The 23,043-nt window shown below is 41.1% G+C and overlaps 3 protein-coding genes across 3 annotated transcripts; 1 reads left to right on the top strand and 2 right to left on the bottom strand.

The window, feature by feature from the left end:
* Window positions 1-776: 776 nt before the first annotated feature.
* LOC142884443 (CLOCK-interacting pacemaker) lies at window positions 777-7,790 on the top strand. The gene is made up of 4 exons (XM_076020087.1): window positions 777-1,058; window positions 3,648-3,855; window positions 4,228-4,391; window positions 5,374-7,790. The coding sequence occupies exons 2-4, from the start codon at window positions 3,657-3,659 to the stop codon at window positions 6,457-6,459; spliced, it is 1,449 nt and encodes a 482-aa protein (XP_075876202.1). The 5' UTR covers window positions 777-1,058; window positions 3,648-3,656; the 3' UTR covers window positions 6,460-7,790.
* A 1,959-nt stretch (window positions 7,791-9,749) lies between these two features.
* LOC142884276 (uncharacterized) lies at window positions 9,750-20,052 on the bottom strand. Its single transcript, XM_076019789.1, has 5 exons — window positions 19,738-20,052; window positions 17,074-17,262; window positions 16,315-16,773; window positions 13,117-14,421; window positions 9,750-12,237 (listed from the first exon to the last, which is right to left on the bottom strand). Exons 1-5 carry the CDS (start codon window positions 20,050-20,052, stop codon window positions 10,114-10,116), a joined length of 4,392 nt encoding a protein of 1,463 aa, XP_075875904.1. The 3' UTR covers window positions 9,750-10,113.
* Window positions 20,053-21,362: 1,310 nt separating this feature from the next.
* On the bottom strand, window positions 21,363-23,037 carry LOC142884275 (uncharacterized). The gene is made up of 2 exons (XM_076019787.1): window positions 22,325-23,037; window positions 21,363-21,387 (listed from the first exon to the last, which is right to left on the bottom strand). The coding sequence occupies exons 1-2, from the start codon at window positions 22,978-22,980 to the stop codon at window positions 21,363-21,365; spliced, it is 681 nt and encodes a 226-aa protein (XP_075875902.1). The 5' UTR covers window positions 22,981-23,037.
* Window positions 23,038-23,043: the final 6 nt, after the last annotated feature.

Below are 23,043 nucleotides of genomic sequence, written 5' to 3'. Positions count from 1 at the left end.
TCAGAGTCAGTAATATTTCCGACATCCATATGGCAGTTGATGACACCGAAGTAGAGGGATGAGCTTTAACGTTTGTAATCATATAAACGCAGCATCATCATGATGCAATTGTCTACTTAGTGCCGACTTGGTACACAAAATCTATTGATTTTTTCTCTTTCTGTGATACTGCACACTATCAGTTATTGTCAAAGCAGAGAATAACTATCTACAAAAATATGTACATATTCCATGTGAATATTCGGCCTACACACACACACACACACACACACACACACACACACACACACACACAACAAAAGAAAGTTCTCAGAGCTACACAAAATGTAAAACCATGAGATGCATACTTTTGCTACTCTCAAGAGAAGAAGGTTGAGTGCAAGAGATGCCTTTAATTTCAAAACATTATTATTATAATTCTTACTACTATTATTATTATTCCAGATACTACTACTACTACTACTACTACTACTACTAATAATAATAATAATAATAATAATAATAATAATAATAATAATAATCTTTATCATACTCTCTCTTCCTAGCCCTGTCTTTTCGGGCTCATCTTGATTATGGGACACCACGTGCGCCCAGCGCTAATGTTTACAGAAGCAGTTAAAGGCAACATACTGGTCCCAAACGCACCCCTCACGTGGACCGTTCGACGTCACCGCATAAACACGTGTCGGGGCAGCGGATTGGCTAAACAGCCGCACTTGCGTCACCGCAGAGCCCTCGCACACTCATGAATATTTAGTGATGGAGGCGGGGCCATGCAAAGGACCAGCATGGACGCTCTCAGGACGTGAACGGGCTGTCTTTCCACAGCCAGTGAGGCAACTTAGCCGGCGAACAACATTACTCGTAGTTTAGTTGTTTTTTTAAAAAAAAATTATAATCCTACATAATACATAATGTCGTCCTACATGACAACATGAAACTGTCATAGGACTTAGCTGTATTGCTTTTGCCCAGGATGCATTTGTAAAAGTGAGGAAGAGCGCTGTTGGGTGCAGATATGTTCACTTGTGTTCCACCGTCCTGCGGCTGAAGAACAGGTGAGTGAACGGCTCTTTTAAAGTGTTCACTGTCGCGGCTGTGTGCGTTTTAAAATGTTTACAGCGAGTATTTTAATCGCGATAGAGCAAGTGAATGGCCAGATCACGGGTTTTTTTCTTTCCTTCTTTGAGCGGCGGAAGCAGTCTATTACATAACAGTGTGGGGGGTGGTGGTGGGGGGTGGAACTGCACGGTCTGCCAGGGACCATCTTATCAAGTTCCTGCTGCTGCAGACTCATATCCATGTGCATGCAGTTATGTTGACACAGGACGTTTATACAAAATCCACGGCAAATCCCACCACGCTGATGAATGGCCAGTTCAATTAACCCACAACAAGTCGTCAGTACAAGTCCACCGCTGGGTGTAAGTCAGTGTGCCCGTTTTTATTTATTTATTTATTTATTTATTTATTTATTTTGCTACATTACCAAATATTAAAAACACATAAACCGAAAAGAAAGAAAGAAAGAAAAAACATTCTTGACCCCGTTTTTGCATACTTTGCTTCGCAATCCACAGCAAAGACCAAACAGATTCCATCTTCAGGCCACCGTCAAGCCAACAATTTCAAAACTTTTAGAATTCAGAAAGAAATGCTCAAGAAACGCTTGTGTTCTGAGTTTTCAAATTGTATTTCAGAAACTTCTTATCCTTTGTCATCTGTGCGTCTGTTTGTAACAAGGTCTGTGGATTATCCAAAGTAGTCAGGACCTAGTTTGTTTAAAGATGACGTTAATTTGACAAAGTGAATCTGTGTATCATGTATTTCATTTGTCCTCAAGCACTAAAACACTAAAAACAGGAGCTGTCTAGTTTTGTTACATTTTGTAGATTGCAGGCAGAACCCTCCCCCCCCTCCCCCCCAAAAAAAACCATAATGCGAAAAGTGTTTAAGATCATTCACAACTAATTGTCAGAAAGATTGGTTGACAAACCCATTGTAGTAGTAATTGAGAGTTCATGTACATGATACAACAATAGCGTAAAAAGTGTCCAGATCCTGAAGCTGTAAAGCAACTTTGAGCCATCACACTGCTATCCCATGTTGTTTTCTTTGCACAATACACTTTTTATGGAATCTTGTTTTTGTTTCCTGATGAGTTTCAGATGAGGTTTTTGTAGCTCATCAAATGAACCTTTGTGTGTTTTTAATGACATTTTTTCCAGCTGGTTGAACTTTCCACCATCTTTTATATCCAAGGCTAACCGAGCTGGCAGTTCTTTTTGCACAATTATGTATTTCCTTTTGTTTGTCACGATGAAATTGTTCTTGGGTTACACCACCGTACCTGGAAAGGTTTGCCACTGCTCAAATGTTTTTGCCATTTGAAAATCATATTTGTCAATATATTTCACTGACTGATATATTTCAGTGACTTGGTTGCTACATTTTCACACAGTAAGTTTCACAGAAATTTATAGCATTATCTGATTTATTCTGATATTAGTCGATAGAAGTGGACTGGACTTTAAAAATATACTGTAAATAGTAACACTATAAAACACTATTACTATTTACATCCATGTTTTATGGATGTAAATAGTGACAGTATCTTATAGTATAATAGATTCAGTCAGAGGATTATTATTATTATTATTATTATTATTATTATTATTATTATTATTATTATTTATTCATTTATTTTTTGCATCCATCTTTCATGGCACACTTCCATGAATCATTCTAAGATGTCTTTTGTCGCCATCGTTTTCCATTTACAAGTGTCATTAGATTGTTTTTTATGCATGACAGAAACAGGAAGTGGCTACTATAAGTCTGTTCTCACAAAACAGACATACTTTTATTTACTATATTTATGCGACACTACTTCTGTTTCCTGAACACCTCCCATTTACTGCAGCCATTATGAGTGAGTGAGACATACGGTATTTTCCATTGCCTTAACAGGGCAATAAACTCATGCAAGCATTGAAATATTTGCAATTGTTATGATAAAAACAAAACCAAACAATCGTTCAACTCAGTCCCTTGCATCGTATTGCTTACCAAAATGTGAAAATACTCCGTAGGGGAACTACAGGCATGTTTTTAACATTGTCCTTGTCTATGCTGAATATTAGAGTTGTCTGGAGGTGTAATGTCTGATACCTGAGATATACTAGCCATGGTGAAAAAAAGAAAATCCAAGTTATATCGCTATAAATAATACATCTCTGTTAGTACAGTGGTTAGCATTGTTGCCTCACAGAAAGAAAGTTGCAGGTTTGATACCCAGGCCTTGGGGCCTTCTTATGCGGAGTTTGTATGTTCTTCCCGTGTCTGCGTGGGTTCTCTCCAGCTGCTCCGGCTTCCTCCCACAGTCCACAGATATGCACGTGAGGCAAATTGGCCGCTCTAAATTGTCTGTAGGAGGGAGTGTGAGTGAGAATGCTGGTTTGTCTGTCTATGTGTGTGGCCCTCGTCCTGGGTGTAACCCAGCCGTTGCTCGAGGACAGCTGGCATAGGCTCAGGCACGCAGCAAGCATTATGTCACACTGTACAGTACTCTACAATGCAAATAATGGCTGACGTCTTTTAAGGTGTTTCCGATGCGTACATCTCACGTAAATCTCTATACTTTTTAGAGGTACACGATGCCCAAGGAGCAAGGGAACCCTGGGGAGCGGGTCGCCCGCAGCTCCTCGAAGACTGCCAAGGACAAGAGTAACAGCGCCACCTTGCAGGCATCCCAGGGTGGCGGCAGAAGGGAGCAGTCTGGGATGGGAGACAAGAACAGCCGCGTGCGGCACTTTCACTCGGAGAAAGACTCGGAAAAAGACTCGGGGTACTCCGGTGAGCATCCAATGTGTGGACTGTATGGATTCTTCTAAGCTGAGGAAATATACCTGTTTGTATAAGCTTAACTGTCTCTACTCACCGTGTGGACTGTATGGACCACTATCATTTAAATCAGTCAGGAGTGTCCTTCTCTTTGTAATGTAATTGTCAATGCACATACAATTTCTGTCAGCCATTGGACTGACTTTAATAGGAGCTCTGATCTTTGACAGTATGCATTCATAAATCATTCTTTTTGAACTGGAGAGTGCCCTCTGCACTGTGAGAAGACGTGTGTATCTGAATGCTGGAAAATGGTGAATAGGACACATACTGTAGTTAGCAAACGTCGTGAGGTATTTCATCTTTGTTTTACCCTCTCCTCAGAGACTGGATCTGACACTGTAAACGCTGACCTGGATGAGCAGCAAAGCTTAAGGAACAGCAACAACAACAGCAGCAGTGGCGGTCTGATTGGCACAGGCCTCAACATGCCTTCTTACGAGGAACTTCCCCCGATTTACGTCATCAAGAATTTAGTGGTCAAGCCGGTGAGATGTATTTGCACTCACATATCATGACTTGTTTTTCAGACATTTGGCTTTCTTTCACCAAGAGTGGTTATTATGTGTTTATATCCATCAAAGAACAAAAAGTTTTTTTATGAATCCAGATAATAGACCTATCCAGAGTCCAGATGCTGCTTTTGTGTCTGTTGACTCAATGATAAGGTTCCACCAGACTTACTGCGACTTAACACTAAAGAGTTTTAATAACGGCACCCTTTGCTAACCACAGGTAATGTCTTTTCAACATGGTGGCTCTGAGAAGGTTTTTTTTTTTGCCTTACCAGTAAATTAGCCATATAAGCACGCATTGGCATTTGCCTTAGTGTACAAGTGCTGTCTTAGATTCTTAATTGTACTGTTTCTATCTTAGTAGAAAAAAACTCTTTCCTGAACCATAACCTAATCCATCAGATAGTTTTTGTTTTGTTTTATATTTATGCCATTTGCTAGGTGTGTCGGGTAACAGCCGCCAGTTACTTCAACTTGATAGTGACACAATTAAGAGTCCCACTGAGTTGTGTTCTCTGCAACCATACAGAGATGTCTTTCCTGCATGTATTAAGATTACACAGAAAGACACCTTTGACATTTCTTTGTAATGTAGGTATAATTAGTTCTACTTAATTCTGCAACTTCAGGATTGTTTTTAGTCCATCTTTTAAATAATCTAATTTGATTGATTGATATTTATGTGCTGATGATAATACTTTGAGAAAAATGTTAAATATTACACAGTACCTACCTAGAAATCAATGGAAATATTCAAAGGAGTTCTAAATATTGAAATGATCATCATGGTTTTGAGGGTTCAAACAAACACATATATTTGAATCCATGCGACACTACTGTTCTTCTTTTCTTTCTTTGACTTTAACTTCCTCCCTGTTTTTATCTTTTTTGTCCCTCGGTCTGGTCCTCCTGCTGCTCGCACATAAACACTGCTAACAACCTCCTGGTGGTACAGTCCCGATCAGAGCAGCTTCTCCACAGTTCCTTGGCTTGGGGCGGAAGTTGGCACAGCCTTACCAATGCCAAATCACCGACTCAGCTCTTACTGATCCAGCAACCTGCAGTTTCCTCCCCCTCCCCTTCGACCCCAGCTCCATCAGGCCAGAACACCCTGCAAGGTCAAGCTAAGAAAGGGGGCAGTCGATGCAGGCAGAACCACAGCGGTGGCAGGAATTCCTACCTGCCCATCCTCAACGCTTACCCTCGCATTGCCCCTCACCCCAGAAAGGACAATCATGAGATCAAGCCGCCCAGCCAAAGTGGTAACGAAGGCCATAGTCAGAGCAAGAGAGTGTGCATGGAGGAGGAGAAACAGGAGGCCGTGTCTACCACCAGCCACCTCCTCAAGCCCAAACAGCATCAGCAGAAAGATGGGAAGAACCGCGGAGGACATGGCACTTTCCCCAACTCGACCCACCGCTGCCAGCAAAGCTCAGGCTCCGACAGTGTGAGCTCCTCCTCCGTCTCCAGCTCCCAGACGCCCTTGTCGCCTCCTTCTTCCTTCCACTCACCCTCGTCCCCATCTCCCCATTCCTCGTCCTCCTCGTCCTCCACAGCTCAAAGGCCGTACGGCTCGGCTCCAGACAGCTCATCCACGCGGCACCGCCGCTTCCTCAACACGGCGGAGATCCTGAACCAGTCGGGCCTGCTGGCCATCGCGCTCCGCACCAAGGAACTGCTGAAGCAGAACGCTGCCACTGAGAGGGAGATCGCCCAGCTCCGTCAGCACACCCACCTCCTGTGCCAGATTGCCCAGATCGGGCAGAAAGAGTGCGAAGATGGAACACAAGGCGTGGATCAGCTTGTTCAGACAATGTCTAAGTCCGGCGGTTACCCCCAGTTAGATTTAAACCAGATGAATGAACCCAGCAGTAGTGCAGAGCAGAGCAATACTGTGAGTGAACCAGATTCAGGGAAGGAGAAAAACAAAAACACCACAGAGACTCAGAGCAACCCACCGCAGGTGTTGTCTCGACACAACATCGATGACGGAACATCGCCACCTTCTCCACTGTTTGCACCCTCGCCCAGTGCAGAATAAGAAACCTGTGGAGGTGCTCCTCAGAACCCAATGTCTCTGTTTAATTTACCAGATCTGCCTCAGAACAGAGCTGACTAGTCGCAGAAAGGAACTTTGATGATTGTTATATGTTGGCTTGTCTTCTAACTATTTGACAAAGAAGACCTAGAACCAAGAATGACAGGAAAACTGAACTGACTGAAAAAATCTGCTTGACCTGTGTAAACTGTCTCTGAATATGCCAATGGATAATTGCCAGCTGGGGAACACATTTTGATTTACACACCTAAACATTATGGACATGCTTTTAGTTTGGATTGACTCATTTCTGGTGGCCATTTTTCCATCAACACATCATGCCTTGTATGGTGACGGGCCTGCCATTCAGGCAGTCACATTCCCAATCATCGATGGATGTCAAGTATATCCTGGATATACAAGACGACGACAAAATGTTTACAGAAGAACAGAAAATGAGTCATTTACCCAGACCCAGACAAATCAGTGGACTGTATTTAGTTCTTAGCTGTGATCAAGAATGGAATTTTCATGGAATTTTAGCATAATGTTTTTAATGTTATAATGTCATTGAAATTATTCAATTATAATTACACTACATTGTTTGCAAATAAAATCAAGGACACATGACATTAAAGCTACCAAAGATTACCTCAAGTGGGCTATTTAAAGTATTTAGCAGATTATGCCTTGGAGATTTTGTTTCTGTCACCAACAGCTCAAAGAAAGTATAGAAAGTGTGGTTGTCATGTCATACAAATATAATGCAATACAACACGCAAAACCATTTACAGGTGATGCCATAAATGGATTTCTGATATGTGTCATTGTTAATCTGCCAAAGTCTTTTTTTTTTTTTTTTAAGAACTTTAGATGTCCAAGGGGTGAAACACACAAAAAGTTACATATAGAAAATTAGCCAACTAACAAATTAATTAAGGCAAATGGATGTGTGCGAATGAGCTGCAAAACATAATAAGTGACTTGTGACTGAAATGAGAATGAAGCTCTCTGATTCCTTGCAGCTGACCATGCAAAAGAAACCTCAGCACTCTCAATTTTCTACCACTCAGGTCTGTTTTAGACGTTCATTGCATTGCTCATTGCAACTGGAATTGGTTATTCCAAGAGCAATGAGGAAAGATAACTTTACAAAGCAGCAGACAATCTATAGGCATCATGTGTCATGATTTTGCCTCGGTGCAGTTTTCCCTACCAAACAACCAACCAATCAACCAACCAAACAAACGAACCAACCAAAAAAAGGTTAGGGTGGAACTTTTGTACACTTATAAAACAAAACTGAAAAATAAAAAATGAACCCTTGCTCTTAATTAATATGTTTGTTTAATACAGAAATGTTTTAATGACCAACACTCATGCAATGTACATTTGTGCATTTGCAAGAACGCCCACACTTTCACTTTATTTCAAATCCAGATATTTGGTCTGTCTTTTGCATGCTATGTGGGGAAAGCGGAGCAAGAACAAATTTTAATGTACATGGTAACTACATAGAAGCGTTTAATGGGAGCCTTTATATATACATATATATATATATATATATATATATATATATATATATATATATATATATATATATATATATATATATATATACATATATATATATATATATATATATATGTATACACACACACACACACACACACACACGTATAAAAAAAAACTATAGTATAGTTGTACATGTTTTGTTTGGGGTGGGTGGGGTGGGGTTGGGGTCGTCATTCATTGGACTCTTGTGGATTCAGGTCTGCTTGTCTGCTTCTGAGTGAGATTCTGAGAGGTACCCTATGGTATACATACATTTGCTTCAGGACCGTAATTGAATTGACATTGATAATGTTCTATAGTGATTGGGAATGTGGGACACATAATTTATAAAGGTATGAAACAAATCTGACATGCTTTAACAAAAGCTAGTACTATAAATCATGTAGATACTTACCAACATATTCATGAGCTTGAGTATTTCAACGTGTATAGAATTAGTTACCATGACATAATGGATCATAAAGAAATATAGCAAAAAGTTCACTTGTAAATAGTTTTAATTATTGTTTTTCTTGGTGGATAGCACATAGAATATATTTGATGTTTTTGATTGTGCTTGAAGTCAAATGTTTTACGTCTCATTATTCTGTTTACTCTGGTTTGCACAACACCCATAATATAGCTGCATCATGTACTATGCATGCTTCTTAAAACTAAGGTTTTTCACATTTTATTCCACCAATGTTTATTGTTGCCTTGAACAATTTAAAAAACCATTAGACAGCACTATTCACTCTCTTTCCTGGCAGCTCACATTGATTTGACAGCCCAACAGCCTCACACTAGCATGCTGTCCCAAATACTCACTCGAGCACCAAATGTTGATTAATCAACTGAAAATAGCCACTGCTGCTTTTAGGAATGATCCATGGCGGTGAGTTGTAGGGCTGGAAGTGTTAATACACAAAGGGGACACAACTGACTGGTCACAGATTCAGTATACGGTGCAGTCAGCACTTTGACTATGACGTGCTTCGCCACAAGGGGGCAGACTTACCCGCTGAATGCAGACGCTGGAAGAGGGCGGTTCGACGGTCAGCATTTAAACCTTTTCACGTGCGCTGTAATAGTACTGGTAAACGAGTACATTCATTCATTCATTCATTCATCTTCTATACCCGCTTATTCCTATTCAGGGTCACGGGGGTCTGCTGGAGCCTCTCCCAGCTGTCTTAGGGCGAAGGCAGGGGACACCCTGGACAAGTCACCAGTTCATCGCAGGGCAAAACGAGTACAGAGTGTGCATAATACATTTCGTATTAGAAGAGACAAAACATTTTTATTTATTTTTTCACCCTACCATAGTTTGTCTGGAATATCAAATGGAAAGTTATCATTGAACTACCCACTTCAGAACTTGAGATTAAGTACATAAACAGTTGCTTGTACCATTTAAGATAACCACAAGTTTGCTAAATTGATTGCGAACTGGTAAGTAAGACTTTTTCTGGTATTTATTTATTTATTTATTGATTATTTTTTTTAATTTAATTTAATAAATCTATCGGTTGGGGTTTTGCTCTTTCTATATTTGCTCCACTTATAGTGGTTCATGCAGTAACACCATGGCAGCAAAACTGATAGATAGATAGATAGATAGATAGATAGATAGATAGATAAATATAGATAGATAGATAGATTTGAATGATTAAATGCCAAGTTTCCTGTCACTAACATGTGGTAGTAATGTGATTTAAGAAAAGCACTGGCACCAAAGCTAAGATTATATGGGTTTTATTTGACAAAAAGTTACATTTTTATCAGACATTATTATTAATAATTTTAAATGTATGTGTATCTGGCCTTTAAAGCAATTTTTGCTGCAAGACTTTCTTATATTCAGAAAATAGAACAATTTCGTAAATATTTAAGATAGTATTAGGACGCTACAAAGTCAAAGGCTTGTCATTAAAATACAACGGTAATAACATGATTAAAGCCGGGAGCTCTAAATGCTATACAAAAAAGTGCAAAAAATACACAGAAACCTCTACATGTCTTTTTAAAATTTGTGAAAAAATATGGCTTGATTTTAATCCAACATTTCTTTGCATTTGAAACAGACATATCTTGTTATGTTTTTTAATCCTCCTCTGAATTCTGTTTCTGACAGCAGGTACAGCATGGCCAGCAGCATCGATAGCAATAATGGCGAAGCTGATCAAGAAGTCTGTTAGTGGACACTGATGAAAATTCATTGTCTTGATGCATTTGGCTTGAACCTGGTTCTGTTACCCGCATATTTGCAGTAGTCAAGTCGGTATTGACCTGGCTGGTTTGATTTGCTTTGTCTGTTGTTTTTTTCTTAAAGGCACTTTCTTTCCTCTGTAACCTTTCAATCTCCAGAAGCATTTGATCCTTTATATGTTGGAGTTCTGTGTGTTTTTTATCTAGCTTGTTTTGCTCTCTCTTGGGATTGCATTCTATTTTTGTGTCCCTCTTTGGTTCTTGTCTGAGGTTTGAGTTCTCCAAGGCATCCTTGTTTTTATGGCTCCATGTTCTTTTGACAAACTGATTAATCTTGAGAAGTCTTTTCTCCAGTGTGTTTCTAATCTCATGCCCCCTTTGTTTCATTTGACCAATCTCCTTTTGGTTCTTATGAGTATCCCTCCAGAACCTTTGCAAAGTATGTGTTCCTGAAATTGTGACATCTTCTAACTTGGAAGCTGTTGCATACTCAAACTCCTCTAACTTTTGCTGTTCATTTCTCAAATATTCAAATGTATTTGAATCCTGTACTTCAACATCTTTTAGCATCATCTCCTGGAATCCTAAACCTTCAGTTTGCACTGACTTGTCAAGTCCCTTCTGGAGATCGTTTTTCTTCTCTCTGTTGTGAAGGTCATGATTACTGAAAACTATTTGTTCTCCATTTAGTCTTTCTATTTCTTCCTTTGCTGTAAGGAAATTCTTCTCTTGCTCATTGAAAATCTTAGATAGAGCAAGTTTTTCTCTTTCTTGTACAACAATAATCATGGCAGCATCAACCTCTTCCTTGGTCTTGTTGAGATCAATACTGGACACCTCCAGTTCTTCCTCAAGTCTGTGCAGCCCATGTTCTTTGAGATCCTGTTGTTTTTGCTTAGTTGCCAACATATTCAGTGCATGGTGAAGTTGGTGTCTTTCTGACTGAACCTGCAGACTCAGATCTTTAATCTTGGTTTTCTCTCTGATGATGTTAGACACCAGGCTGTCTGTGTTGTCTTTCTGCCTTTGTAGCTCATCTTTTGTGATGTTGAGCTTGTCTCTTTCTTCTTTCAAACCCTTCTCGAGCCTTTCAGCGTTCTTCTGGAAATCAGCCATGATCACCTCCAACTTCATCTTTGCTTTCCGTAGGTCTTCCCTTGTCTCCAGATCCTCTTGCTTCTGTTTCAGTTGGTTTTCAGTGGCTTGTCTCTGGACGGTCATTTGGGACAACATACTTGTCAGATCGTCCTTTTCTCGTTCCAACTTTTGAGCAACGGAAGCCAAGTGTTCCTTTTGTTGCTCAAGTTTTACCATCTTTTGTTCACATGCAGTTTGCAAAGCAAGCAATTGTTCATCATTGTTCTCCATTTTCTCCATTTTGCTCTTCAAGGATTGGGCCATATTTGCAGTCATGTGTTGGAGTTTTTCTCTCAGAGATTGCATGGATTTCATCTGTTTCTGGATTTGCTCTTCTCTCACCTTCAATTGAGAATTTTGGGATTTATTTTGTTCCTTTTCTTTTTGGAGGGTTTGTCTTTCTTGCTCATTCACAATCTTGAATTGGATGAGTTTTTCTCTTTCTTGTGCGATTCTGGTCATGGCAGTATCAACCTCTTCCTTGGTCTTGTTGAGGTCAAGCCTGGACACCTCCAGTTCTTCCTGAAGTCTTTGCAGCTCATCTTCTTTGAGATCCTGTTGTTTTTGCTTCATCGCCAACATATTCAGTGCATGGTGAAGCTGGTGTCTTTCTGACTGAACCTGCAGACTCAGATCTTTAATCTTGGTTTTCTCTCTGATGATGTTAGACACCAGGCTGTCTGTGTTGTCTTTCTGCCTTTGTAGCTCATCTTTTGTGATGTTGAGCTTGTCTATTTCTTCTTTCAAACCCTTCTCGAGCCTTTCAGCGTTCTTCTGGAAATCAGCCATGATCACCTCCAACTTCATCTTTGCTTTCCGTAGGTCTTCCCTTGTCTCCAGATCCTCTTGCTTCTGTTTCAGTTGGTTTTCAGTGGTTTGTCTCTGGACGGTCATTTGGGACAACATACTTGTCAGATCGTCCTTTTCTCGTTCCAATTTTTGAGCAACGGAAACCAAGTGTTCCTTTTGTTGCTCAAGTTTTGCCATCTTTTGTTCACATACAGTTTGCAAAGCAAGCAATTGTTCATTATTGTTCTCCATTTTGCTCTTCAAAGATTGGGCCATATTTGCAGTCATTTGTTGGAGTTTTTCTCTCAGAGATTCCATGGATTTCATCTGTTTCTGGATTTGCTCTTCTCTCATCTTCAATTGAGAATTTTGGGATTCAATTTGTTCCTTTTCTGTTTGGAGGGTTTGTCTTTCTTGTGTGATGCTGGCCATGGCTGCATCAACCTCTTCCTTGGTCTTGTTGAGATCAAGCCTGGACACCTCCAGTTCTTCCTCAAGTCTTTGCAGCTCATCTTCTTTGAGATCCTGTTGTTTTTGCTTCGTCGCCAACATATTCAGTGCATGGTGAAGCTGGTGTCTTTCTGATTGAACCTGCAGACTCAGATCTTTAATCTTGGTTTTCTCTCTGATGATGTTAGACACCAGGCTGTCTGTGTTGTCTTTCTGCCTTTGTAGCTCATCTTTTGTGATGTTGAGCTTGTCTTGTTCTTCTTTCAAACCCTTCTCGAGCCTTTCAGCGTTCTTCTGGAAATCAGCCATGATCACCTCCAACTTCATCTTTGCTTTCCGTAGGTCTGCCCTTGTCTCCAGATCCTCTTGCTTCTGTTTCAGTTGGTTTTCAGTGGCTTGTCTCTGGACGGTCATTTGGGACAACATACTTGTCAGATCGTCCTTTTCTCGTTCCAATTTTTGAGCAACGGAAACCAAGTGTTCCTTTTGTTGCTCAAGTTTTGCCATCTTTTGTTCACATACAGTTTGCAAAGCAAGCAATTGTTCATTATTGTTCTCCATTTTGCTCTTCAAAGATTGGGCCATATTTGCAGTCATGTGTTGGAGTTTTTCTCTCAGAGATTCCATGGATTTCATCTGTTTCTGGATTTGCTCTTCTCTCATCTTCAATTGAGAATTTTGGGATTCAATTTGTTCCTTTTCTGTTTGGAGAGTTTGTCTTTCTTGTGTGATGCTGGCCATGGCTGCATCAACCTCTTCCTTGGTCTTGTTGAGATCAAGCCTGGACACCTCCAGTTCTTCCTCAAGTCTTTGCAGCCCATGTTCTTTGAGATCCTGTTGTTTTTGCTTAGTTGCCAACATATCAAGAGCATGGCGAAGTCGGTGTCTTTCTGACTGAACCTGCAGACTCAGATCTTTAATCTTGGTTTTCTCTCTGATGATGTCAGACACCAGGCTGTCTGTGTTGTCTTTCTGCCTTTGTAGCTCATCTTTTGTGATGTTGAGCTTGTCTCTTTCTTCTTTCAAACCCTTCTCGAGCCTTTCAGCGTTCTTCTGGAAATCAGCCATGATCACCTCCAACTTCATCTTTGCTTTCCGTAGGTCTTCCCTTGTCTCCAGATCCTCTTGCTTCTGTTTCAGTTGGTTTTCAGTGGCTTGTCTCTGGACGGTCATTTGGGACAACATACTTGTCAGATCGTCCTTTTCTCGTTCCAATTTTTGAGCAACGGAAACCAAGTGTTCCTTTTGTTGCTCAAGTTTTGCCATCTTTTGTTCACATACAGTTTGCAAAGCAAGCAATTGTTCATTATTGTTCTCCATTTTGCTCTTCAAAGTTTGGGCCATATTTGCAGTCATGTGTTGGAGTTTTTCTCTCAGAGATTCCATGGATTTCATCTGTTTCTGGATTTGCTCTTCTCTCACCTTCAATTGAGAATTTTGGGATTCATTTTGTTCCTTTTCTTTTTGGAGGGTTTGTCTTTCTTGCTCATTCACAATCTTGAATTGGATGAGTTTTTCTCTTTCTTGTGCGATTCTGGTCATGGCAGTATCAACCTCTTCCTTGGTCTTGTTGAGATCAAGCCTGGACACCTCCAGTTCTTCCTCAAGTCTTTGCAGCCCATCTTCTTTGAGATCCTGTTGTTTTTGCTTCGTCGCCAACATATTCAGTGCATGGTGAAGCTGGTGTCTTTCTGATTGAACCTGCAGACTCAGATCTTTAATCTTGGTTTTCTCTCTGATGATGTTAGACACCAGGCTGTCTGTGTTGTCTTTCTGCCTTTGTAGCTCATCTTTTGTGATGTTGAGCTTGTCTCTTTCTTCTTTCAAACCCTTCTCGAGCCTTTCAGCGTTCTTCTGGAAATCAGCCATGATCACCTCCAACTTCATCTTTGCTTTCCGTAGGTCTTCCCTTGTCTCCAGATCCTCTTGCTTCTGTTTCAGTTGGTTTTCAGTGGCTTGTCTCTGGACGGTCATTTGGGACAACATACTTGTCAGATCGTCCTTTTCTCGTTCCAATTTTTGAGCAACGGAAACCAAGTGTTCCTTTTGTTGCTCAAGTTTTGCCATCTTTTGTTCACATACAGTTTGCAAAGCAAGCAATTGTTCATTATTGTTCTCCATTTTGCTCTTCAAAGATTGGGCCATATTTGCAGTCATTTGTTGGAGTTTTTCTCTCAGAGATTCCATGGATTTCATCTGTTTCTGGATTTGCTCTTCTCTCATCTTCAATTGAGAATTTTGGGATTCAATTTGTTCCTTTTCTGTTTGGAGGGTTTGTCTTTCTTGTGTGATGCTGGCCATGGCTGCATCAACCTCTTCCTTGGTCTTGTTGAGATCAAGCCTGGACACCTCCAGTTCTTCCTCAAGTCTTTGCAGCTCATCTTCTTTGAGATCCTGTTGTTTTTGCTTCGTCGCCAACATATTCAGTGCATGGTGAAGCTGGTGTCTTTCTGATTGAACCTGCAGACTCAGATCTTTAATCTTGGTTTTCTCTCTGATGATGTTAGACACCAGGCTGTCTGTGTTTTCTTTCTGCCTTTGTAGCTCATCTTTTGTGATGTTGAGCTTGTCTTGTTCTTCTTTCAAACCCTTCTCGAGCCTTTCAGCGTTCTTCTGGAAATCAGCCATGATCACCTCCAACTTCATCTTTGCTTTCCGTAGGTCTTCCCTTGTCTCCAGATCCTCTTGCTTCTGTTTCAGTTGGTTTTCAGTGGCTTGTCTCTGGACGGTCATTTGGGACAACATACTTGTCAGATCGTCCTTTTCTCGTTCCAATTTTTGAGCAACGGAAACCAAGTGTTCCTTTTGTTGCTCAAGTTTTGCCATCTTTTGTTCACATACAGTTTGCAAAGCAAGCAATTGTTCATTATTGTTCTCCATTTTGCTCTTCAAAGATTGGGCCATATTTGCAGTCATTTGTTGGAGTTTTTCTCTCAGAGATTCCATGGATTTCATCTGTTTCTGGATTTGCTCTTCTCTCATCTTCAATTGAGAATTTTGGGATTCAATTTGTTCCTTTTCTGTTTGGAGGGTTTGTCTTTCTTGTGTGATGCTGGCCATGGCTGCATCAACCTCTTCCTTGGTCTTGTTGAGATCAAGCCTGGACACCTCCAGTTCTTCCTCAAGTCTTTGCAGCCCATCTTCTTTGAGATCCTGTTGTTTTTGCTTCGTCGCCAACATATTCAGTGCATGGTGAAGCTGGTGTCTTTCTGATTGAACCTGCAGACTCAGATCTTTAATCTTGGTTTTCTCTCTGATGATGTTAGACACCAGGCTGTCTGTGTTGTCTTTCTGCCTTTGTAGCTCATCTTTTGTGATGTTGAGCTTGTCTCTTTCTTCTTTCAAACCCTTCTCGAGCCTTTCAGCGTTCTTCTGGAAATCAGCCATGATCACCTCCAACTTCATCTTTGCTTTCCGTAGGTCTTCCCTTGTCTCCAGATCCTCTTGCTTCTGTTTCAGTTGGTTTTCAGTGGCTTGTCTCTGGACGGTCATTTGGGACAACATACTTGTCAGATCGTCCTTTTCTCGTTCCAATTTTTGAGCAACGGAAACCAAGTGTTCCTTTTGTTGCTCAAGTTTTGCCATCTTTTGTTCACATACAGTTTGCAAAGCAAGCAATTGTTCATTATTGTTCTCCATTTTGCTCTTCAAAGATTGGGCCATATTTGCAGTCATTTGTTGGAGTTTTTCTCTCAGAGATTCCATGGATTTCATCTGTTTCTGGATTTGCTCTTCTCTCATCTTCAATTGAGAATTTTGGGATTCAATTTGTTCCTTTTCTGTTTGGAGGGTTTGTCTTTCTTGTGTGATGCTGGCCATGGCTGCATCAACCTCTTCCTTGGTCTTGTTGAGATCAAGCCTGGACACCTCCAGTTCTTCCTCAAGTCTTTGCAGCTCATCTTCTTTGAGATCCTGTTGTTTTTGCTTCGTCGCCAACATATTCAGTGCATGGTGAAGCTGGTGTCTTTCTGATTGAACCTGCAGACTCAGATCTTTAATCTTGGTTTTCTCTCTGATGATGTTAGACACCAGGCTGTCTGTGTTTTCTTTCTGCCTTTGTAGCTCATCTTTTGTGATGTTGAGCTTGTCTTGTTCTTCTTTCAAACCCTTCTCGAGCCTTTCAGCGTTCTTCTGGAAATCAGCCATGATCACCTCCAACTTCATCTTTGCTTTCTGTAGGTCTTCCCTTGTCTCCAGATCCTCTTGCTTCTGTTTCAGTTGGTTTTCAGTGGCTTGTCTCTGGACGGTCATTTGGGACAACATACTTGTCAGATCGTCCTTTTCTCGTTCCAATTTTTGAGCAACGGAAACCAAGTGTTCCTTTTGTTGCTCAAGTTTTGCCATCTTTTGTTCACATACAGTTTGCAAAGCAAGCAATTGTTCATTATTGTTCTCCATTTTGCTCTTCAAAGATTGGGCCATATTTGCAGTCATTTGTTGGAGTTTTTCTCTCAGAGATTCCATGGATTTCATCTGTTTCTGGATTTGCTCTTCTCTCATCTTCAATTGAGAATTTTGGGATTCAATTTGTTCCTTTTCTGTTTGGAGGGTTTGTCTTTCTTGTGTGATGCTGGCCATGGCTGCATCAACCTCTTCCTTGGTCTTGTTGAGATCAAGCCTGGACACCTCCAGTTCTTCCTCAAGTCTTTGCAGCCCATCTTCTTTGAGATCCTGTTGTTTTTGCTTCGTCGCCAACATATTCAGTGCATGGTGAAGCTGGTGTCTTTCTGACTGAACCTGCAGACTCAGATCTTTAATCTTGGTTTTCTCTCTGATGATGTTAGACACCAGGCTGTCTGTGTTGTCTTTCTGCCTTTGTAGCTCATCTTTTGTGATGTTGAGCTTGTCTCTTTCTTCTTTCAAACCCTTCTCGAGCCTTTCAGCGTTCTTCTGGAAATCAGCCATGATCACCTCCAACTTCATCTTTGCTTTCCGTAGGTCTTCCCTTGTCTCCAGATCCTCTTGCTTCTGTTTCAGTTGGTTTTCAGTGGCTTGTCTCTGGACGGTCATTTGGGACAACATACTTGTCAGATCGTCCTTTTCTCGTTCCAATTTTTGAGCAACGGAAACCAAGTGTTCCTTTTGTTGCTCAAGTTTTGCCATCTTTTGTTCACATACAGTTTGCAAAGCAAGCAATTGTTCATTATTGTTCTCCATTTTGCTCTTCAAAGATTGGGCCATATTTGCAGTCATTTGTTGGAGGTTTTCTCTCAGAGATTCCATGGATTTCATCTGTTTCTGGATTTGCTCTTCTCTCATCTTCAATTGAGAATTTTGGGATTCAATTTGTTCCTTTTCTGTTTGGAGAGTTTGTCTTTCTTGTGTGATGCTGGCCATGGCTGCATCAACCTCTTCCTTGGTCTTGTTGAGATCAAGCCTGGACACCTCCAGTTCTTCCTTAAGTCTTTGCAGCTCATCTTCTTTGAGATCCTGTTGTTTTTGCTTCATCGCCAACATATTCAGTGCATGGTGAAGCTGGTGTCTTTCTGACTGAACCTGCAGACTCAGATCTTTAATCTTGGTTTTCTCTCTGATGATGTCAGACACCAGGCTGTCTGTGTTGTCTTTCTGCCTTTGTAGCTCATCTTTTGTGATGTTGAGCTTGTCTCTTTCTTCTTTCAAACCCTTCTCGAGCCTTTCAGCGTTCTTCTGGAAATCAGCCATGATCACCTCCAACTTCATCTTTGCTTTCCGTAGGTCTTCCCTTGTCTCCAGATCCTCTTGCTTCTGTTTCAGTTGGTTTTCAGTGGCTTGTCTCTGGACGGTCATTTGGGACAACATACTTGTCAGATCGTCCTTTTCTCGTTCCAATTTTTGAGCAACGGAAACCAAGTGTTCCTTTTGTTGCTCAAGTTTTGCCATCTTTTGTTCACATACAGTTTGCAAAGCAAGCAATTGTTCATTATTGTTCTCCATTTTGCTCTTCAAAGATTGGGCCATATTTGCAGTCATTTGTTGGAGGTTTTCTCTCAGAGATTCCATGGATTTCATCTGTTTCTGGATTTGCTCTTCTCTCATCTTCAATTGAGAATTTTGGGATTCAATTTGTTCCTTTTCTGTTTGGAGGGTTTGTCTTTCTTGTGTGATGCTGGCCATGGCTGCATCAACCTCTTCCTTGGTCTTGTTGAGATCAAGCCTGGACACCTCCAGTTCTTCCTTAAGTCTTTGCAGCTCATCTTCTTTGAGATCCTGTTGTTTTTGCTTCATCGCCAACATATTCAGTGCATGGTGAAGCTGGTGTCTTTCTGACTGAACCTGCAGACTCAGATCTTTAATCTTGGTTTTCTCTCTGATGATGTTAGACACCAGGCTGTCTGTGTTGTCTTTCTGCCTTTGTAGCTCATCTTTTGTGATGTTGAGCTTGTCTCTTTCTTCTTTCAAACCCTTCTCGAGCCTTTCAGCGTTCTTCTGGAAATCAGCCATGATCACCTCCAACTTCATCTTTGCTTTCCGTAGGTCTTCCCTTGTCTCCAGATCCTCTTGCTTCTGTTTCAGTTGGTTTTCAGTGGCTTGTCTCTGGACGGTCATTTGGGACAACATACTTGTCAGATCGTCCTTTTCTCGTTCCAATTTTTGAGCAACGGAAACCAAGTGTTCCTTTTGTTGCTCAAGTTTTGCCATCTTTTGTTCACATACAGTTTGCAAAGCAAGCAATTGTTCATTATTGTTCTCCATTTTGCTCTTCAAAGATTGGGCCATATTTGCAGTCATTTGTTGGAGTTTTTCTCTCAGAGATTCCATGGATTTCATTTGTTTCTGGATTTGCTCTTCTCTCATCTTCAATTGAGAATTTTGGGATTCAATTTGTTCCTTTTCTGTTTGGAGGGTTTGTCTTTCTTGTGTGATGCTGGCCATGGCTGCATCAACCTCTTCCTTGGTCTTGTTGAGATCAAGCCTGGACACCTCCAGTTCTTCCTCAAGTCTTTGCAGCCCATGTTCTTTGAGATCCTGTTGTCTTTGCTTAGTTGCCAACATATCAAGAGCATGGCGAAGTCGGTGTCTTTCTGACTGAACCTGCAGACTCAGATCTTTAATCTTGGTTTTCTCTCTGATGATGTCAGACACCAGGCTGTCTGTGTTGTCTTTCTGCCTTTGTAGCTCATCTTTTGTGATGTTGAGCTTGTCTCTTTCTTCTTTCAAACCCTTCTCGAGCCTTTCAGCGTTCTTCTGGAAATCAGCCATGATCACCTCCAACTTCATCTTTGCTTTCCGTAGGTCTTCCCTTGTCTCCAGATCCTCTTGCTTCTGTTTCAGTTGGTTTTCAGTGGCTTGTCTCTGGACGGTCATTTGGGACAACATACTTGTCAGATCGTCCTTTTCTCGTTCCAATTTTTGAGCAACGGAAACCAAGTGTTCCTTTTGTTGCTCAAGTTTTGCCATCTTTTGTTCACATACAGTTTGCAAAGCAAGCAATTGTTCATTATTGTTCTCCATTTTCCTCTTCAAAGATTGGGCCATATTTGCAGTCATTTGTTGGAGTTTTTCTCTCAGAGATTCCATGGATTTCATTTGTTTCTGGATTTGCTCTTCTCTCATCTTCAATTGAGAATTTTGGGATTCAATTTGTTCCTTTTCTGTTTGGAGGGTTTGTCTTTCTTGTGTGATGCTGGCCATGGCTGCATCAACCTCTTCCTTGGTCTTGTTGAGATCAAGCCTGGACACCTCCAGTTCTTCCTTAAGTCTTTGCAGCTCATCTTCTTTGAGATCCTGTTGTTTTTGCTTCATCGCCAACATATTCAGTGCATGGTGAAGCTGGTGTCTTTCTGACTGAACCTGCAGACTCAGATCTTTAATCTTGGTTTTCTCTCTGATGATGTCAGACACCAGGCTGTCTGTGTTGTCTTTCTGCCTTTGTAGCTCATCTTTTGTGATGTTGAGCTTGTCTCTTTCTTCTTTCAAACCCTTCTCGAGCCTTTCAGCGTTCTTCTGGAAATCAGCCATGATCACCTCCAACTTCATCTTTGCTTTCCGTAGGTCTTCCCTTGTCTCCAGATCCTCTTGCTTCTGTTTCAGTTGGTTTTCAGTGGCTTGTCTCTGGACGGTCATTTGGGACAACATACTTGTCAGATCATCCTTTTCTCGTTCCAATTTTTGAGCAACGGAAACCAAGTGTTCCTTTTGTTGCTCAAGTTTTGCCATCTTTTGTTCACATACAGTTTGCAAAGCAAGCAATTGTTCATTATTGTTCTCCATTTTGCTCTTCAAAGATTGGGCCATATTTGCAGTCATTTGTTGGAGTTTTTCTCTCAGAGATTCCATGGATTTCATTTGTTTCTGGATTTGCTCTTCTCTCATCTTCAATTGAGAATTTTGGGATTCAATTTGTTCCTTTTCTGTTTGGAGGGTTTGTCTTTCTTGTGTGATGCTGGCCATGGCTGCATCAACCTCTTCCTTGGTCTTGTTGAGATCAAGCCTGGACACCTCCAGTTCTTCCTCAAGTCTTTGCAGCTCATCTTCTTTGAGATCCTGTTGTTTTTGCTTCGTCGCCAACATATTCAGTGCATGGTGAAGCTGGTGTCTTTCTGACTGAACCTGCAGACTCAGATCTTTAATCTTGGTTTTCTCTCTGATGATGTTAGACACCAGGCTGTCTGTGTTTTCTTTCTGCCTTTGTAGCTCATCTTTTGTGATGTTGAGCTTGTCTCGTTCTTCTTTCAAACCCTTCTCGAGCCTTTCAGCGTTCTTCTGGAAATCAGCCATGATCACCTCCAACTTCATCTTTGCTTTCCGTAGGTCTTCCCTTGTCTCCAGATCCTCTTGCTTCTGTTTCAGTTGGTTTTCAGTGGCTTGTCTCTGGACGGTCATTTGGGACAACATACTTGTCAGATCGTCCTTTTCTCGTTCCAACTTTTGAGCAACGGAAGCCAAGTGTTCCTTTTGTTGCTCAAGTTTTACCATCTTTTGTTCACATGCAGTTTGCAAAGCAAGCAATTGTTCATTATTGTTCTCCATTTTCTCCATTTTGCTCTTCAAAGATTGGGCCATATTTGCAGTCATGTGTTGGAGTTTTTCTCTCAGAGATTGCATGGATTTCATCTGTTTCTGGATTTGCTCTTCTCTCACCTTCAATTGAGAATTTTGGGATTCATTTTGTTCCTTTTCTTTTTGGAGGGTTTGTCTTTCTTGCTCATTCACAATCTTGAATTGGATGAGTTTTTCTCTTTCTTGTGCGATTCTGGTCATGGCAGTATCAACCTCTTCCTTGGTCTTGTTGAGATCAAGCCTGGACACCTCCAGTTCTTCCTCAAGTCTTTGCAGCCCATCTTCTTTGAGATCCTGTTGTTTTTGCTTCGTCGCCAACATATTCAGTGCATGGTGAAGCTGGTGTCTTTCTGACTGAACCTGCAGACTCAGATCTTTAATCTTGGTTTTCTCTCTGATGATGTCAGACACCAGGCTGTCTGTGTTGTCTTTCTGCCTTTGTAGCTCATCTTTTGTGATGTTGAGCTTGTCTCTTTCTTCTTTCAAACCCTTCTCGAGCCTTTCAGCGTTCTTCTGGAAATCAGCCATGATCACCTCCAACTTCATCTTTGCTTTCCGTAGGTCTTCCCTTGTCTCCAGATCCTCTTGCTTCTGTTTCAGTTGGTTTTCAGTGGCTTGTCTCTGGACGGTCATTTGGGACAACATACTTGTCAGATCATCCTTTTCTCGTTCCAATTTTTGAGCAACGGAAACCAAGTGTTCCTTTTGTTGCTCAAGTTTTGCCATCTTTTGTTCACATACAGTTTGCAAAGCAAGCAATTGTTCATTATTGTTCTCCATTTTGTTCTTCAAAGATTGGGCCATATTTGCAGTCATGTGTTGGAGTTTTTCTCTCAGAGATTCCATGGATTTCATTTGTTTCTGGATTTGCTCTTCTCTCATCTTCAATTGAGAATTTTGGGATTCAATTTGTTCCTTTTCTGTTTGGAGGGTTTGTCTTTCTTGTGTGATGCTGGCCATGGCTGCATCAACCTCTTCCTTGGTCTTTTTGAGATCAAGCCTGGACACCTCCAGTTCTTCCTCAAGTCTTTGCAGCCCATGTTCTTTGAGATCCTGTTGTTTTTGCTTAGTTGCCAACATATCAAGAGCATGGCGAAGTTGGTGTCTTTCTGACTGAACCTGCAGACTCAGATCTTTAATCTTGGTTTTCTCTCTGATGATGTCAGACACCAGGCTGTCTGTGTTGTCTTTCTGCCTTTGTAGCTCATCTTTTGTGATGTTGAGCTTGTCTCTTTCTTCTTTCAAACCCTTCTCGAGCCTTTCAGCGTTCTTCTGGAAATCAGCCATGATCACCTCCAACTTCATCTTTGCTTTCCGTAGGTCTTCCCTTGTCTCCAGATCCTCTTGCTTCTGTTTCAGTTGGTTTTCAGTGGCTTGTCTCTGGACGGTCATTTGGGACAACATACTTGTCAGATCGTCCTTTTCTCGTTCCAATTTTTGAGCAACGGAAACCAAGTGTTCCTTTTG

Source organism: Nelusetta ayraudi, unplaced genomic scaffold (genome assembly GCF_046127955.1).
Source record: "Nelusetta ayraudi isolate G7.1 ecotype Tasmania unplaced genomic scaffold, CSIRO-AGI_Nayr_v1 ptg000011l, whole genome shotgun sequence".
Classification (NCBI taxonomy): Eukaryota; Metazoa; Chordata; class Actinopteri; order Tetraodontiformes; family Monacanthidae; genus Nelusetta; species Nelusetta ayraudi.
The sequence above is the reverse complement of the archived record's forward strand: the minus strand, read 5'-3'. Positions and strand labels throughout refer to the sequence as shown.